Source organism: Paramormyrops kingsleyae, chromosome 7 (assembly GCF_048594095.1).
Source record: "Paramormyrops kingsleyae isolate MSU_618 chromosome 7, PKINGS_0.4, whole genome shotgun sequence".
Classification (NCBI taxonomy): Eukaryota; Metazoa; Chordata; class Actinopteri; order Osteoglossiformes; family Mormyridae; genus Paramormyrops; species Paramormyrops kingsleyae.
This window is the reverse complement of record NC_132803.1, coordinates 32,675,309-32,694,263: the sequence shown is the minus strand read 5'-3', so window position 1 is coordinate 32,694,263 and position 18,955 is coordinate 32,675,309. Positions and strand designations below refer to the sequence as shown.

The following is an 18,955-nucleotide window of genomic DNA, read 5'->3' as shown; positions in this document are numbered from 1 at the left end:
GTTTTAATAATTTGGCTCTAAATAAGTTTAACATTATACATATTTGTAGTGGTATATGACAGCCGAGTATAACCAAACACTACGAAATTCGTTCAGTATAAATGTAGGCTTATTTTAATGCTAAGGGAATATGTTTTTCAAGTTAATGCCGACAGAAACCGAGGAAATCTATTAAGACTGACCATCAGCATGGTAGTGTATTTGGGGTGGGCACTGCACCACATTTTTCACTTAGAGCCAAATTTACCGAGAAAAAACTGAAATTTCAAAACTCTCTTTTTTTGTAAAACACCCTGGGATCTACCTACATTGATTTAGGTTAGATAAAACTAAATATCAGTAACCGAATTCATGTATTTGGTAAGTGTTGGTAAGTGATTTTAATGTTTTCCCGTATGTTTTCGTTCTGCTAAGGTGTTTTTTGCAGCTTTTATTATTTGGAAATCGGTGGAATGAGAGGAATTTCATATACAGTGATGGAGCGCTTTCATTGAGCCACGTGACTGCATTTTCCGCATGCCTTCTTTCTGAAGGTACCGCCATCCCCACTTCCGTACCTTCAGTCTGCTCGGTGGTGTTACGGTCCGGTGCTTAAGCGCAATGACCTGACGGTGGATGGCGTGCTCTGCCGCAAACGGCCTGGCGCCTGGACATGCGCTGGCCGGACTGCTGCGCTCAGAAGTCGCGTTGGAGCTCCTGACTCCTGACAAGGAACAACTGGTGGAAGAACTTCTGCGGGCTCCCAATACGGATAAGTACATCAGGGTGCTGGGAGAGTCACTCAGATCTCCAGATTAAAGGTAAGGCGCAGTGATCAAGAGGTGAGTACCTCTAATTCTCAGGAATATTAACACGATAATTAACATGAATAAGCTGAACTGTAAGAATAAGTTCAATGTAACCTTATTTCTGCAATTCTGAAATGGGAATATGTGTCCTTATGCTCTTTGCATATTAAGATTTCCATGCTCTGATTGTTAAGGACTTTGATAAGTGCAAAGTCATATTAATGAAATGTCAAATTTTAATATCAGAGGTCACCCTTACTATCCACCCCCACTATGCTTGCCAAATTTAAGGATTCTGCAAACTTAAAGCAAAACTAGCACGTATGCTTGCAGTATTTTTCCATCTGAGAATGAGAATTTATTATTTTTATAATGGTTTGAAGTATGTTTTTTTTTAACATGATGATATTGAAAAGTTATATACCAATATAAAATCACAAAATCTATGATTCATACTTATTGTGTTACTGTGTGTAAACTGCCACTTAAATTTTGAGAATAACAGTGTTATTGTCCAAGACTGCTATATTGACTCACTACGGCAGACCATTTTTTTGCCAAAAAAAAAAGCAACCCTGATAAATGGACGTAACTGAATGTTAAACATCGGGGGTGATGAACTGGTTACTACTATGCACACAGATAATAATGGAATCACCCACACATATGATATGCTGCAAGTCATGCACTCGACCCCACAACGGGATCCTACAGTGACTGGAGTATGCATGAAATGCCATGTTGTAATTATACTTTGTTATTGGGGGGGGGATGATCATTCAATAGGGGAGAGCATGTTTATCCATCTCCACAGCAACAGGCTCTAGACTCTGAACTCTGGACGGTGGGTGTGCGTGCGGCAGCCGTCCTGGGAGACTGTTAGCGGTGACATTTGTCACCATTATTAGCGCTGCCAATGGAATTTGATTTAAAGTTCACACCTGATGTTTTCGAACTTTACAAGGTTTTGAGTTGAAAACCATTTAACCAATTCCTACTAATGGAGTTCCAAATGAGTGGTTATGGCACAATAGCTGGTTGGGTAACACGGATCTACAAATAAAAACTTAGTACCCGTGACAGTGATTCTGAGCTCTGGTGTGCTGTGTCCAGTTAGTGATTGCATTGTAATGTGCTTGACAGTGATGCTGGTTTGACCTGTACTTTGTCAGCAGCAGTTAGTGTGGACACATTGTGAACTTCAAAGGCAATGTTAACCTGTCAGGCTGTAAATGCTGTGCTTTTACAAAAGTGACGTACAATTGAGGAGGGGTCAGAAAAGCCCCTAGAGGAACTGGGGGTTAAGGGCCAACAGAGAAATCACTCTGCCAAGCCTGAGATTCAACCTGGGACTTTTGGATCACAGGCCCAGCTTCCTTAGCCACACACCAACCTCAGCCTCAACTGTTAGCAGCCACAGGCTGCTCTCCAACTATCTGAGGATTATTATTTGAATGCTCAACAGCTGGTTATCTAGGTTAAGATTAAGTACCTTTCTCAACAGTAAAACAGCAGTGGCTTTTCTCAGCTCGAAAGTTACTCTGTACTATGTTATCTTATCAATATGGTTACACCAGGACTCTAGTTGTATGCATAGTTATCATTTAAAAATTGAATTTGTTCTACTTGAGCTTTGTAGTTGCTTTTTAAGGAAATTACATAATAATATCCATTAAATCCACAGTAAGCTTGGAGCCAGAAGCATACGGCATAGGTATTTAATAATGTGGGTTTTTTTTGTCAGGAAGTGCAATGCTGCTTCTGCCCTCTTGGAGGTGCTGTTGGAAAGAGAGGACATTGTGCAGAAACTCAAAGAAGGGACTCAGGGACACAGCGATGGGCTGGTGGGAGCCTTGGGGAGGCTGCTCATCAAAGACAGCCTGGATACTGTAACAAATGCTGCTGGAGCCATAGCATCTTTGGTAACTCAGCTAAGCACATCACAGAATCAGCTGAAATCGATTAAGTAAAGTCAAATGGTCTTGGTCCCACCTCATCTAATTGTTTGTACCCACCTCCTCTAAAATCTGTATGGTTACCTCTCTGAATCAGTCATTTTTCCATGTGCACTCAGAACATTATTGTGTAAGTAAAACTCCCACGAACAGGAGCACAGCAAGATACAAAGAGGAAATAACAGAGGGAGGGTTTTCACAATACTTCACAATACTTAACAGTACTTCACAGTACTCAAAGCACAAGACAGTGCAAAGCACAAGGGCTGGACAAAATGGTTTTATTGCAGTTGTGTATAGTACCAGTCAAAAGTCTGGACACACCTGAAAATTATTTGGTTTTCAACATAACGACCCTGAGCACAATGTGTGGGTATGTACTAAGTATTATCGTGTGAACAAGAAAAGAGACAGAGTGCTGTGACAGATGACCTGGCCCCCACAATCCCCCTGACCTAAACCCTACAGAGCTGGTTTGGGATGACTTGGACTGAAGAGTAAGAGGAAGATAGCTGACTTATGCCCAGAACTTGTGGAGATTCCTTGAGGACTGTTGGAGAAGCATTCCAGGTGGCTACTAGTCCTTTTGCCTTGTCACATCCGATAAAAACTCGAGTCGGATGTGTTCCATTTGCCACAAAAGTAGCAATACCATGGACCCATATGAAAAAGCAAGATTTTTTGCTTAGCCGGACAACTTGTCGGATTTAAGGTACCTCAGTTTAAATGGCCTTTATCTTTGTTCACTTACAATTAGCCTGAACTACCTTAAATCCGACAAATAATCCGACTAATCATGAAATCCAATTCTAGCCCGGTTAATTGGTAGCCATTGTTAGCAATGTCAGTTGATAACACATTACGTGCGGTGCTTCACGTATAAAACCCCGTAGCAACACGTCCACAGATAAGTTGGACGGTATAGTGTGTGCGACCGATTTAATGAGCCACAAATGAGAAGTAGTGCTTAAACAGTATAAGACTACAACTTTCCCTTCTGTTAATAAAGGGTGCAGCCATCTTGGATTCTGAACTCGGGATCCTCTGTGCTGTCCGAGAAATTTCTCGGATTTCTGAGAAACGGGAGCGTGCATGTCGTCACTTCCGGCTTCAAAACTCGGAATCCGACTCGGAATCCGAGTTCCGAGGGCAAAGGGAATGCACCGTCTGGAAGCTGGTGGAAAGGATGCCAGGCGTCTGCAGTGCTGCCACTGAAGTAAAGGGGGCTATTTAGAAAAGTCTGAAATCTGAGAACATTTTGAGACGTATGTTTCTCTTGGTTGTTGCAGTACTTGATATGTATCGATTGACTGCCTTGAGGCCCTTTACTGTACAGAGAATAACATACTTAAAATAGGGACCAATGCATTAAAAGCAGGTGTGTTCAGACTTTTGACTGATACTGTATGTTCAGTGTTGGGGAAGTTTCTCACAGAAGTAATACATTACAGGTAGAGGTAGAAAGTTCAGGTACAGAAAGTTTAAATCCAGACCATGATTTTGTTTCAACCAACCGGTCGAGTATAGAGTCACAGTCACAGAGTACTCAACTGGTTGGTTGAAACAAAACTGTGGTATGGATTTGTACTTTCTGGACCTGAAGTTTCCACCTATGTTTGGAATGGATTACTTTGGTGAGTAACTTCCCCAACACCGTGCATGTTAATAAGCACAGCAGCCTTAGATGGGTGGGATAAATTAAATCAATTAAATGCAGCTTAGGTCACTAAACACCATAACGGTGTAAAAGCAGCTGATTTCAGACTCTAAAGGTCTTCAACCCAGAGGGTCAGTATTTATGAGCAAGGGGGTGTCTCAACGGGACAGGCGGGGAGTTCTGCGGGACGGGAGCTGCTGCAGCGGGATGACGGCGTGCTCTGCCATGTGCTGCGGGGCTTGGTCAGACTGCACGGGCAGGGGGAAGACGGTGCCATGAACTGGGCTCTGGCCCTGGCCCGCCTGTCCCTGAGCGAGGTCACCTGCCGCACGCTGCTCAGCCTGCCCTCCGCCCCCTGCACACTGAGGAGGCTGGCGGCCTGCCTGGCACAGAGTCACACAGGTGGGCCTGCCATGCCTCGCCGAAGGCTCACTTTCCCACAATGCCTCTGTCGCGGGATCCCAGTTTGAGAACGCCTCCGAGTGCTGGGAGCCGTTCGTTTTCAGCGAAGGATGCAACGTGTACAGAATTAAGTACATTTGAAATAAATGACATGATTTGGATGACTGGTGACTATCTGGATGTCTCCATGTTGATGTTTCCAAAACCCAGAATTCTCTGTTTTCCCACCTTTCTCAAAGGCTTCTGGGAACACTCGGTTCTCGCTTCATCATACGATTCGTGGGAAATATTCAGCTTGTCTAAATATTGGCTCAGATGGCTGACTGTAAGTAGCCAGTCATAGCTATCTCACTTAGTAAGATGTAGTGTAACCATGTTGTGGTAGCTTATCCAACTATCAGTGCGGCTAAACGCTATTGCTGTGAACACAAAATAAAAACTGCTTGGAGAACTGGCTCACTGATGGACTATGACCTCAGTTTACACCTTGCTTTAAAGAAAGCTCATATTCTGGAATATCAGTATGCTGAGGGGGTTGGACATCCAGTCTACCTTTGACCCCTAGAGGTCCTCACTCAGGAGTTTCTGGTTGGTTCTCCACTACTGTCTACTAGCATGCATTTTTCTTTCTTTCTCTCTCGCTCCCCCCCACACTCCCTTCCTGTTTCATGCCTCTTGTTATTTGCGAAGAAGGCGTTACTTGAAATCAAAATGAATTGAACTGAGTCTAGTGCTGCCTGTCTGTCTGTTGCCATGTGATTTCTAGCTGTGTCTTTGTTCAGAGACGTGTTTAGAGCTCTGTCGCTCCAGTGGGCCCAGCGCAGCTCAGCATGTTCCGGTCCGATCGCGCCACCAGGTCAGCGGCCTGCAGGCCCTGCTGTGTGCGGGAAGCGGGCCTGCAGCGGCACAGACGGCCTGCTTCGCACTCAGCTGCCTGGCGGCGGAAGAAGCCGGGCATGCTCTGGTGCTCGGGAGCCCCGCCTCCCCCCCCCTGCTGGATGGCCTGCGCTCCTGCCTGCTGGAGGAAGAACCTGACGGCGCCTGGTTCGCGGCCGTGTGAGTCAGTCCCTCCGTCTGTCCGTCTGTCGGTCTGTCGGTCTGTCTGTCCCTCCACCTGATGGCGTGCATTCTTCCAGCCAGCAGATGTAGACCCTCCACAGGTACCACAAAAAACTGCTAAAATCATTTTGTATACCAGGGGCCCTGAAATGCATGGGGTTTCTCAGGCTGAAGCCCAGGGGCCTCTGCTAAAAGGGGCCTCAATTAATCATGTTTAATGAAATGATAAAGCACCACCACCATCAGCAACTTTTATTGTCAGGCCCCCCCCCCCCCCCAACAGACAACTACACCATTGTAGGAAGTAGTAGGGGCCCCTCTGACAACTCAAACAGCCCAGGGGCCTCTGACCATGTTAAACTGCCTCTGCCTTTTACTCTCAGTATCAGACATGTTTGATGTTTAAAGTCGCTCGTTCATTCACTTCTCATTATATTATCCTGCAATGACGGTCACAGGGCAGTGAGGGCGCTAGTGTCACAGCCCAGCGGAGTGGTGTGAGTCAGACAGCACGGCTGCGGGTGAGATTGGCGTTTATTTCCTTTCTAGTCCATTCCTCGCTTAGCTGCCTAATGATGTTTATAAAGATTTTGTTCCATTACACTGAGCTAATATGCTAAGCATTTAGAGCATTTAAACACAGCTACATGAATTCAACAGCATGCATTTGGGATTTATTTTTGCAGGGAGTTTCTAAGTGAAAAGGTATTTCAGGTCGTTATAATGGAAAAATCTAATTTCAATAACACATGTCATTTAAATATGATGTTTGGAATGTAGTAATCTGAGATTAGTAAGCAGTGAACTGGACTGCTTTTCTGAGAATGGAGAGGATAACTGGGTTTCTTTAACTGTCCTTCCTTCAGGCTCTGTGAAGCTCATGGTCGCTTGGTTGGGAGCTGCAGGAGGAAGTCAGCTTCTGTCTGAGGAAGTTACAGCGTCTCCCCAAACCGCTTCCTCCGACAACAAAGCGCCTGACATCAGGTTCCTACATGGTCTCAGTGCATGCCTGAGAGCAGCCTGGAGGTCACGTATAGGTGAGAAATAGGGGTTCGTTCTCCTGTGTGCCAACTGGGGATTCTTAGAAAACATCTGGCTAATCTTAATTTTTCTTTCCAGTCTCCTGGACGAAGACAGGCTGCTGTACCGTGGTACCCAATGTCACGTGACCCTACCCCTTTCCGCACTCCAGTTCCAATCGACTCTCTCGCTTTGCATCATCCATTCCACTGCTGACAACGACATCAGCCCTAGCAGCGAGCACGCTCTACTGGTTGTCGAAAGAGAAGGGGTGGAACTAGGGTCAGGCCAAACGCAGCAGCTGTGTGTCATTGGCTGCACGGCGACCCAGGTCAAGCTGAGTTGGGCTGCACCAGAGGGTGGGCTGAAGCCCAGGTCGTACCAGTTATACCACGGTGAAACTTTGCTGGGTACAACTACAAAGCCTGGGTTAGGGTTAGGTTTAGGGTTAGGTAAGTGAAGCTTCTCTCCATGCATTTAACTCTGTTAACTTTTTTGGGGGCCCTAGGCTGACATGGGGGAATTGTTGGCTGTAAAATCTGCCAATCGGGGGGGTTGGGGATTGCACTGACTATTCTATTTTCCCTGAGGCAGGGTGGGGCCCCTGTTTTGCCAGCCACGGCCCCTGATTTTCCTACAGCCTTGGGATACCCTATGCATTAATTTGCCCCTGGTTGCCCCCTTCCAACCATGCCTATTTGCTCTGTGCCAGGGCTATCGTGCGCGGCCTCTCCCCTGGCACCCTGTACCGCCTTGGCGTACGTGTGGTGGGGCCCGGGGCTGCGGTGGGGCTAAGCACCTGGGTGGAGACACGCACGTCAGACGGCCGGGATCACGCCCCCCGCAGGCTGACGGTGACAGTGCTGGGCCGCCCCCTCCCTGCCACTGGGCCGCCTCTTCAACCACGAGCTGCGGCTGAACGGCCGTGTGGCCTACCTGGGCACGGAGCGCGCCCACACCGCCCGACGGCTTGCTGCCGACCGCCTACACCTGCACGGTCGCCGCCATCACTTCCGAAGGGCGCTGTCAGAGCCAGCCGGTCACCAAGAGGACGGCCCGCCACAGATACTCACGCACCCTGGGGTAACATGCTGAGGGCCTTGGCACCAATAAACAGAGGGGAACTGAAACAGATGGTGCCAGTGTCTCAGTTATGCTGCACTGCTGTTGGCTTGGATGGGTATTTGGAGGTTGCATAGGCAGACATTCAAATCTTTATGTGTTTACAGCTTAAAAACTGCAAGTCTGGGGTCGGGTCCCGCCTGCAGGGTCTGTGCGTCTATCTGTCTGTCTAAATGCCATTTATTACTTCTAGCAGACACATTAGTCCAAATCGATGTACAAGTGAGGATCAGAGAACAGGGTCAGACTGGAGCAATTGAATGCAGAGCCCAACTGCAATATGCTTACTCTACTGGTCATGGGATTTGAACCCACAAGCTTCTGGAGCAGATACCCACTAACCCACTACACACAGCTGTGGTCTGTCCTACAGGTGCCTATATACTCCCTCCTGTGTGCCACACCCACAAGTTCCTGCCTCTCTCCAGTCAGCCAAGGACCTCAAGGAGCTCACAAAGGTCAGGGAGGACGTGGAGGTCAGAGGAGAGGTCAAAAAGCCACGACCTCCTCATAGCCGTCCACCAGGGACCCGTCTGACCCTTCAGTGCCACAAGCAGACAAAGAGCGACCGAAACAAGCACAGGTATTTACACAACCATCATGTAGTCAGTGACGTTGCAATAAATGCGATCATACTGCAAGGACGTTTGACCTATTAAATATTGGAGGCTGTGACTATTTTATTGTTTTTTTGGTATAAAAGACAATCACATGTACAATATTATAAAAGGGACAAAAGACAATTGTGAATCCATTAAGACTAGTCTTGGACTAACATTGGACTGTTTTTAAACTCATCTCTATGTACAGGTGATCAGCGATTTCCCAGGCTGCTGAAAGCAGCCAGACTCTGAGATGTGCTTCTGAGACATCAAACACAGGCAGACAGCTGCATGTGTCAGTTTTAAGGGCTGTTTTTTGATAAATAACACAGATTAATTGTAACCCTTCCCTCTACTGGAAGTGACTTTGGATGAGAGCATCAGATATATGAATATATGTAAAATATTATAGGGGGCAAAAGCATTACAGCAAGTCTGAAATTACGCTATAAGAGATACTTGTAAATTATTTGTTTATGATCTTTTCTTAAAGTATGGAATCCACACTGCTTCAAGTGTATACATATTTATTAACAGCCAGTTAACTGACCTGGCAAGAGTTATGTCACTTTTTTATAGAAGGCATGTTTCAGGCCAAGGAGCACTAACATAAAACTAAATTTATATGCTTGCGTGTGGTGGGGGGGTGTTAGGTTGCTCTGGGAACCCTGAGTAGCGGTGATGCTACTGACCTTGGGCGAGATGCCAGAGGGAGGGTCACCATGATCCCAGCAAGCAGAGGTTTACTCCACAAGCTCCCTGGGCCCCCACAACACCCCAAGGCAGGGGGGGACACACTGGCCCCACAGCCACAGAACAATGGGCCCGAAAACTTCGCCTCTGTGCAGAGAAGAACCAAACCTGGAGAAGGTATGACAGGCGGCCGCAGATAGGGGGAGCTAGAGGGCGTCTCCTCTCTTCTGAAATGCCCAATCAAACCGCTCTATCAGCAAAACTACTGTAACATTTACATCAAGCAAACAAAAGAAAATGTAGTATAAGGCCAATTAGATGTAAGTCGGTTTAGTGAAATTATACATGCAGTTCCACAAACGCTAGTGTAAGTCAAGTTATCCGTAACTTGGATTTAAATTCCAGCAGCATATCAAGACACATTATAAAAAGAACAGATAAGCCAAAAATATACGACTAATATGTACTAGAGAACACATATTGAATAAATGAGAAGATGATGTGTAAATTTACTTATGGGTCTCTTTCTGTTACCGCTTCCGTAAAATAATCTCAATATTTTTTTGCGTAAGCCCACATTTACTGAAGTAAGTTTTATGTAATGTCATCACTCTGTTATTCTCTTTGTACCCCTGAAATACCACCCCCCCCCCCCTCCAAATTTTCCATGTAGCCCAAGGGCTTTTGGTGTCCAGTGATCCAGCAGAAACATCCAGGGAAAGACAAGGCCTACCACTGATGGCCCAGCGTGTCTGTAAGTGGCTTGGGATCCTCAGCAGACGTGGCAGGCCGGCTCCCACCACCATATGACAGTGTGACTACTGTCAGAGCCCTTTCTCAGTACTTTGTCAGGAAACACTTTTACGAGGAGAGATGCGCTGGCATTTGACATTTTAAACATCTACATTTCTACCCTGTTCTCACCATGGAAACCAGCGAGGGTGGTGAGGAGGGGCAGCTTAGAGCCGGACAGCCCCTCTCTGACAGCCTGGACCCGACACAATGAAAGCCACATTCTCAAAGATAGGTAACAGCTCAACATGACGATACTAAGGACATACTCACACTACACCCAGTGGCACAATTGTCCCCCCTCCCCACTCCCCCACCTCTTCAAGCAGGCCTGGACACAGTTCAGCAAACCGGGCACAGCACGGCGCAATCACACCAGTCAAACGAACTGGACTTTGGGGGTCAAACGTGCTCAGGCACCGTATGGATCGCCTAGTATGAGTACACCCTTAATTTCAGGTATTCTTCATTGGGTCTATATTGGAAGGTCCAAATATTCCTTCACAGGACCTTCTAAAGAGGCAGCATGGTGGTTAAGGATATGGATTCACCATCAGGCTGCTATTTTTTTGTTCCAGAAAGGGTCTTTCTGTTGTACTGTTGAACCAGGGGCTTACTGATTTATTTTAGTAAAATGTTAACCTGTATGAATGGGTAAAATGAGCTGTTAACAGTTAGTATTATCTAAGCCACAGAATAATAAGCGATGCTTTGTATCAGCAGACTAGTTCCTACATACGGTTATATTAATGCAGGTACATTTTATAATTTTAAATATTATATTTACTAATGATGGACGAAATCACACTTTATGAACCATTCGCTGTATTTTTTGACGCCACTAGATGGTGATCTTGGCTTAGCTCCATATATCTGCTACATATTTGTTCCTCATCCAAATGTGTGTGTCCTCCCTCCCCCCTTCCCGTTCTCCCCCCTCTCCCTCAGGGGACCCGGCATAGAGACGGGAATGAAAGGGGGACACTGTCTTACCAAAGTTCGGATGAAAGCGGGCAGGAGGAGGAAGGAGTCTGTCAAAGGTTGTTCCTGTCGCGAGTGACAGGTGCAAATCCTGTAATGGATTCTACTCAACTGGGGAACAATTAATGAAGACATCGAGTCATCCCTTTAACACAACTGTTTACTCCAGTTCAGCGTTTTTGAAATTTCAGGAGATCTGGGGTACAATAATTGAGGGCAATTTAAGATCGCCAGTCCATCTAAAACTGCACGTACCAGTGCGGGAAATCATAGATGTTGCATTTTATGGGGTTAAGTGGTTAGTTTAAGTGTCCTTGTATTTGTACGAACTGTATAAATGACGTCGTAACTTGTTCCTATTCATGTAGATCTTTTAATAAAATAGTTTTCAGTGAAGTGGGATTTTTTTTCTATTGTCCCTTCAGTATACTCATGTATTTTAAACCAAAAATTAAATACTGCCGCACCACTGTAAAGTAAGTAAGGTAAATCTGCTAACATTTTTAAAACTGATAAACTTGTAACACTCGCTGATCAATCATGCATTGCTAATCAGGAAAAGCCCTATTCGGTTTCGTTTAGATCGTGTTCTCTGCGTCATCGAAACGTTATACTCCGCTCCGCAAGAAGCCGCAGTGCTCTTTTTAGACAGGATCCGCACGGTGACTCGGAAGCAGAACGCCGGCCGATACTCTTTGCTGACATCTATGATGAACAGTAAACGAATACCTGTAGATAACGACGATCGTGTTTAGAAGATTCACGTAGACCGATTTGCGGTGGTTAAGGAGTCCCATCCTCCACCGAAATCTGCCTGCCGAAAGGGATGGTCAATCTCGGGATCTCCAAGGTCGACGATGCAGTGGCTGCAAAACATCCGGTGTGCATTAACATTTAGTACTTTTAAGACCTTTGCTAGTCACTTTTCTTCGAAGTATCTGTAACTGAGGAAAGAATCCATACTTAGCTGAAAAGTATCTTGCTGACAATTCACAACAAGCTGACGGTCGGTTATCTGGTTTAACATTCCGTCGTTTTGTTTTCATGTGTTCAGTAAAAATAAAGTTTCAAATTATTCCTGGTTGGCTGATCCCATTAGGGCTGGAAGAAATAGCCCTGTTTTCATGCCAGTAAATTTGCTATTTCTTTGCTTTCTCAGGGTTTGCAGCATTACGCTGCATGCCAGTCACGTGCGTTCATGACAGGAATGGGGACCTTTATTTTCGGTGAGTGCAGAACCAAAACTAGGACTGGATGCGTTTTCCCCCCCACATTCTTCGGCCCTTTGGTCGTGATCATAGTGAGAACAGTGAGCTCGATCTCTCCAGCCTGGCTATTTTCCCATTGCCCCTGCTGCTGACATGTTTGCCTGCTGCTTGTCCACAGGCACAGCGGGCTTGTTCGCCTTGCAGAAGGCCCTGCAGAGGAGGCTCCATTATCCACTTCAGTGGAACCTGCTGCTCTCAGTGGGTGAGAGACATGTGCTTGAATACCTGCCTCATGGAGAAAATACAACACAAGCTTCATGGTTTTGAATAAAGTTTTCAGGAGGCTTCAATGAATTTCCACTCACGTTTGATTGTAGGAAGGATCTAGGACGTTACAACCATTAAGGGGCTTGTTCCTCTGCTTCTTCTTTGGGTTTACTGGAAGGTTGTTTCAAACAGGAGTTTTAGACATTTTAAGGAAATGCTTTTATTAAATATCTCTAAATAAGAAGTGTGTGGCTCAGTAGGTTTGGGATCTGTGCCCTCGTCTGTAAGGTCATGGGGTTTCATCTCGTAGTTGGCTGAGTAATCAGTCACCATTGGGCCCCTGAGCAAGGCCCTTAACCCCCACAGCTCCAGGGATGCTGGCTAACCAAGCTGTCCGGCTCACACTTTCCTCATTTAGGAACGTAATTCTTCCTGCATTCTTTCCCCATCCTTCAGCCATCTTGGCTCCTTGTTCTTACCCACTCTTCCATCATTCCCTGCCCCAGTGGCCGGCTCAGTCTGCAGCTACACAGTGACGCGCTGGGAGACCCAGAAGTGCTCGGACCTGTGGATGTATCTGGAAACGGGCAGCTACCCGGACAGGGCTCCTGAGAGTAAGTGCCTTTCGCCCCCAGTTATTAGGTACTGGCCGGTAAGCACATTGTTGGGAGGAAAGTGTCAGATTCAGCTTATTTTACTGTCCAGAAATGTCGCATATCAATTTATTTTTTTTTTGCAAAAATGAAGGATATTTCTTTTTGCCAACCGATTCCTTATTTTTTTTCAAAAACTGCACTTGAAGTCCTTCATTGAAATACAACGATTTTTCAGCGGTTCAACCAGTTTCACCCCTGAATCTCCCACAGAAGTCTATAACCCCCCCCCCACACACACACACACAATAAACTGGGTATTAAAATAAATCTTGGAAGACAAGGTGTTTTTGTCATAGTGAAATCCCACAATAAACACTGTAGAAGTAAAAGTGAGGTATCCACTCATCACGTCAGGAGGTGCCCCAACAACTGTGTCTCAAAAACTGTTAAAGATAATGACTTGAATTTTTTGTCTTTGTTTGGTATCTGAATGAAACATTTGATTTATTTCATCTAACCTGGGCCAATTCTCAGTTTTTACCTACCGCTAGCTGCTCACGTTCCCAGAATAAATGGCGTGCTCCTTCTTCCCCAGACCATTTTAATTCATTCTGTTGAATTTCATTGCACAGATGAGGAAGCTCCTTCCACGACAGAACCTGGTCCTAAAACCACGCAGTACGGGGATGTGATGGAATAGCAGAAGATGTCCCGCTGTCAGACACTTGCACACTCAGTCATCATGTCCTCCTGTGGATCTTCTTGGTAATCTGTTTTTTTCCCGGAAATCCAAGACATATTTCGTAGGTTGACTGATATCCCTGAATTGCTTGTAGAGTGTGTTAGCATGTGCAGTGTTATTGACTGGGATTCAATCCAGGGTGTATCCCTGCCCTGTGCCCTCTGCTTCCTGGAATAAACTCCAAGCTTACTGCATTCTTGCAGTGGTGAGGCAGTTATGGAAACGGACTGCTCGATTTCACCGACAGGTGGTGCTGTTTAGTTTAGTTTCAGCTTTTTAAGGGCATGTTGGGGAAATCTAGATGTATGAAGATGTTGTACATGTTGTTTTTTATTGTTAACTTTAAAATTGGCTGTATAAATTTCCTGTGAAGAGTAACAATAAAAAAGGCTGTTTCCCTACAAGGAACGTTTCACTTTGATAATTATAATCACTGGTGGGTGCACTCTCTGCTTTTTGTTTGTGCTGACATTTATAATCATTTAAGCAAAACTAGCTGCTAAATAAGTGTGAGTAATATGTAGATTTATATTAAAATGAATTGATATGAGGATCATGCTGTATTGGTATGGATTTGCTTTATGGGATGTAAGGGAATTATTAAACTAAAGTTATCAAGAGAAATCAGTAAATATATGATGCTGGTACGTGTATATTGGGGCACTGAAGTATAATTCTTTCAGTTTTTGTTATAAATTATATTAATAAAATAAAAACATTTAAATAAAGCCTTTGTAAAATATGTTCTATTTTTTTTATCATTGGAACAACCTTTGCATGGTAAGTGATTCACTTGCAGATAAGATAAACATGTTGCTCTAATGGCGTTAGGCAGGAAGGTGGTGCAGAAGAGGTTATTTACTGAAAGAAATGCTGTGTCATTTGATTTGCTTAAATCCTCATCCAGGAAAATGCATTAGGTTGTGGCCAAGTCAAATATTAAATGCCTGATTCTGTATTATTTAACAGTATCAGTATTTTATGAAGTAGGAATTATCTTAAAGGCATAGAGGTCCATGGAGTGTCGGCTTTCATTTTCACTAGGGCTTGAAACAGAATCAATGTGCTTATTTATTAGTTTGCAAGGATATTTTGTAATAAACTATTATTAGTGTGAATTACCGGGTGCTTTATGCTATGTAATTAAATTTGAAGTAGATGCTGTACAGCTAAAATATGTTATCTGCAGATGATAGTGTTTCAGTGATTATTAAAATGCATATTAAACGGCTGGTTGGTGTGGAGAAGATAATGTCCGTGCAGTTGGAGGAAATCTGAACCTGTGCTGAACTTCGGTGCGCAAAGGCTTCTGTCGAACTATTTTTCAGTCAAGTCTCTGAGACCACTGTCCATTAGAAGAATGTCATGTCGCTGAAAATGGAATGAAAATGCAGCTGTTGTAGACATTCCGCAGTCAGTTATGAAACATGTAGTGTCAAATATTAAGACATAGATAAAGCATTTCTGCCATTTGAGTTATATCTCGCAAAGTTGATATTGAAGCAATCAGCGATTTAAGGAGCGATTTGGGGTAAGATGAAGTGAGTTTACTGAGGAAGAAGACCTTGGGATGGAGCTGAGCTGTTTGTGAGATGGTCAACATTTGCCAAGGAACGGATCAGAGGACCAGGCAAAGCAGTGAATCTTTAAGGAGCAATCCGAAGGCTGCTGTAATTCTGATTTTTTCACTCCATAACCCTTTCCTTTCTTGTAATCCAGTCATGTTTCACACTTGTATCCTAAGTGAGACACTTGCATTTTGAAAGTGCATGAGGGTTAGTACAACAATCTTCCATAAAATTCAAGTCAGTAGTGTTAATGGCGATAGGCTAGGTATATCTACAGGATAATCTGGAAAGTCATTTGTGTCCAGACAAATTAATGTCAGGGCTCAGCAATTCACATCTTTGGGACATTTCATTCAAGTAGATTTTTAAAAAGTTGAGATTCACTGAACAAGAATTACAGATTAGATTAGAAGCATTCTTGACTGAGCACTGCTCAATCATCACACATAAGACTACAAAGCACAACCAAACCACACATCTGAAATAAAGGGACATTAACTTCCTCGTTTATAGGTCTAGTTACTCTTTAGTTGTGAGTGTTGCATTCTTGGATTTGTTCAAATGTCAGTATTTCAGCTGATTACAGATTAGATGTTTCAAATGCTACAGTTTTACTATACCAGCACTGCCTTTTCTGTACAGGAGTCTACATAGGATTTTGTGTTTTTTCAGATTTAATTAATTAATTGATACTTTATTGATTCCTGTGGGGAAATTGTTTTTACGCCTCCCCCAGCTTGCTCTTTGCAGAGTAAGTTGTCCGCGAAGGGCAGTCACCTGTTGGGGCACCCAGGGAGCTGGGGGTTAAGGGCCTTGCTCAAGGACCCACAGACATGCTGAGGCTGGGTTTGAACCAATGACCTTGTGATTACAGGTACACAGTCTTAGCCCACTGAGCCACACGCTGCTTTTTATTAGCCATTAAAAGCATGCAATAAAATACATAAAGAGATTATATACAGTGATAGCATGCATTTAGGAATGTGGATTTATGTTTAAGTATATAAACCCACATCGCTGACCATCAGTGTGACAGAACAGTGACAACATGGCTATCGAATTGGTCACAGTACAATAAAAAACTAATAATAATAAGCTATAATAAAAGCATAAGATGCGTAAAAATAATAGGTGAAATGAGCGCCTTCACACAACATATGATTAAGATGCTAATTCACTGAAATCTAAAGGAAAGACGTGGAAACATCAGATGTACAACATGAATATAATAATAATAATAATATCAAGTGTTGCTTTGCTGTAAGCCTTGGTCCACTGTCACTTTCTAGGTCATGCAGCCTTTACTCTCAGCTCTCTGGAAATCTTTATGACAGGCCATCACATGACTGGATGGTTTGATGTGTGCATTAAATATGTGTATACATTGTAATTGGTGTTTTGATAGATGTTTTTTGGGGAAATCTTTTAGTGGTAGATTGCTAATGTACCTTTAAAGTCTTTAGCTAGACAAAGTAATAATGTGGATAGGGAAAGAACGTTTGCATTACTGGACCAATTATTTCAATGTCATCCCTTGCCTTAGTCCCTGTCCCATTTCATATCCCAAGCAAACTCAGCTGTGATTAAAAGCCTTACGAAGGATTATGCAACAGCCCAGCTTTCAATCCACTGGTCACATGCACAGTGATATATCAAACGGGAGAGACAGCAGTGCTTTGGGTGGGTGATGTGGCATTTGGGGAAAAGGGACAGAGGAGGAGTGAGTCTGAGTGTGTGCATGAGATGCATGGGAGAAGGAATGACTGGAGCATAGAGCAGTGTTTCTCAAATTGGTCCTTGAAGACCACCAGAAAATTCATGTTTTTGCTCCCTCTCAGCTCCCAGGAGGGAGCAAAAATGTGGACTGTTTGGGGGTCCCCTAGGACCTTATTGGGAAACACTGGCATAGAGACACGTTGGTAAACAACTGAAGACACCTGTGTCTATCTGTGGAGTGTGAGCACATGCAAGAACAAGAGAGAGGGAGAAGTGGAGGGAGCATGGTGATACAGCAGGGTCCTGCAGACAGTCTGAGTCCATTCAGTAGTAAGGGTGTAGCTCATATTGAGCAATGCAGCCATACATGCATTGCCTAAGTTTGTTGGAAAGATCAGTCGGCTGACCCCCTAAATGTAAATCCACAGCTATATCCCCCTCTGCCTAGCACACCAGCTAAAGAGATCAAAAAATGTAAAACCAAGTGCTGCATTTGCTCAGGGGTTCAAGGAACTGGTAAACATACTCGATACTGTGTATTTTTTGGTGTAAATGGTTAGTTAGTGGGTAGAGTTTGTTTCAGTGGAGTACTATACCAATGCCCTTCTCCTTCACACTGCAAACCTGGCTGGTCACCTACCTGCTTCGAAAGCCAGCATGGTGCTTTTTTTTGTCTGGGTATGTCGCGCTTCAGCTCACAATGGATAGTCTTTGGTTCCGTGGGTTAGGACTCTGTACCAATGATCAGAAGGACGCTGGTTCCAGCCCGGTGGTTAGCAGAGTAATGTCACCATCATGCCCTTAAGTAAGGCTCTTAACCTCAGGTGCTGTGCAGAGGCTGTACCTGCTCTCAGATCCTCACTTGTATGATGCTAAGTGGCTAAGTGTCAGCTGCCATACCACCTGCAGGTCAAACTAAGTAGTCCATCTGAAGCTAAACACCTTTTGGCCTGGTCAGTACTTGGATGGGAGACCAACAAAGGAGCCCATTTTGTGGTCTGTGTGGATCCTAATGTCTCAGTGTGGTGATGGTGCCATCCTATGGATGAGATGTAATGCTGTGGTCCTGACTCTCTGAAGTCCTAAAATCACTAGGCATCTTTTGAAAGAGTAGGGTTGGTACCCTGGCTTAAACTGCCCACTGTGGCCCCTTCATAATCTGGCCATGTAATTGGTGAATACTCTCCTGGCCCTTCTCCACCTTAGCTACTGTGTGGTGAAGGTGATGGTGCAGAATGGCTGCCGCCGCATCATCCAGATGGTTGCTGTACAGTGGCGGTTGAAGTGACTCCCTACTGATTCTGAAAAGCGCTTTGGGTGTCTCGAGAAGCATAACATTCATTCACTCGTTCAAAATGTCTGCTATATTAACGAAGGTAAAATATAGCATCATTAATAAAAATTATGGGTTCAATCTCTGGACTTGCAGGTCAGGGTTAAAGCTTTCTCACTATTGATGTTTCCATTGACATGCTGCCTGGCCCACTCTTCACTGCATTCGTACGTGTCTCTTATGACCTTGTGCAGTTGATATGAGGGCATTGATTCAGTCATTATGTTTTATTAATCCAGGGACACTAAGAATTCAAACTGTCCCCATTCACTTTAAATGTAATAAATGGACATTTTAATAGGTCGCCAGTACAACAAAACAAGTTTCCGTATTATTATTGTAGGAAAGCTATTCTTAGTGTAGTGTAATCATTAGCATATTTCGAGGAGTGAATTCGTTTACCTACTAGGAGATGACGTAATGGCATACCTTCCATGGCGGCAGCTGAAACAGG

The 18,955-nt window shown here is 44.4% G+C and overlaps 1 protein-coding gene across 1 annotated transcript; it reads left to right on the top strand.

Moving 5' to 3' along the window:
* Nucleotides 1-11,682: 11,682 nt before the first annotated feature.
* tmem141 (transmembrane protein 141) lies at nucleotides 11,683-14,612 on the top strand. The gene is made up of 5 exons (XM_023818701.2): nucleotides 11,683-11,951; nucleotides 12,231-12,297; nucleotides 12,458-12,541; nucleotides 13,053-13,160; nucleotides 13,775-14,612. Exons 1-5 carry the CDS (start codon nucleotides 11,898-11,900, stop codon nucleotides 13,840-13,842), a joined length of 381 nt encoding a protein of 126 aa, XP_023674469.1. The 5' UTR covers nucleotides 11,683-11,897; the 3' UTR covers nucleotides 13,843-14,612.
* Nucleotides 14,613-18,955: the final 4,343 nt, after the last annotated feature.

Excerpts from the sequence above, each read along its gene's own strand:
- tmem141 (XM_023818701.2), top strand. The coding sequence starts at position 11,898 with ATGGTCAATCTCGGGATCTCCAAGGTCGACGATGCAGTGGCTGCAAAA. Across the intron at positions 12,298-12,457 it reads AATGGGGACCTTTATTTTCG|GCACAGCGGGCTTGTTCGCC; the intron begins GTGAGTGCAGAA and ends GCTTGTCCACAG. Across the intron at positions 12,542-13,052 it reads GAACCTGCTGCTCTCAGTGG|TGGCCGGCTCAGTCTGCAGC; the intron begins GTGAGAGACATG and ends TCCCTGCCCCAG.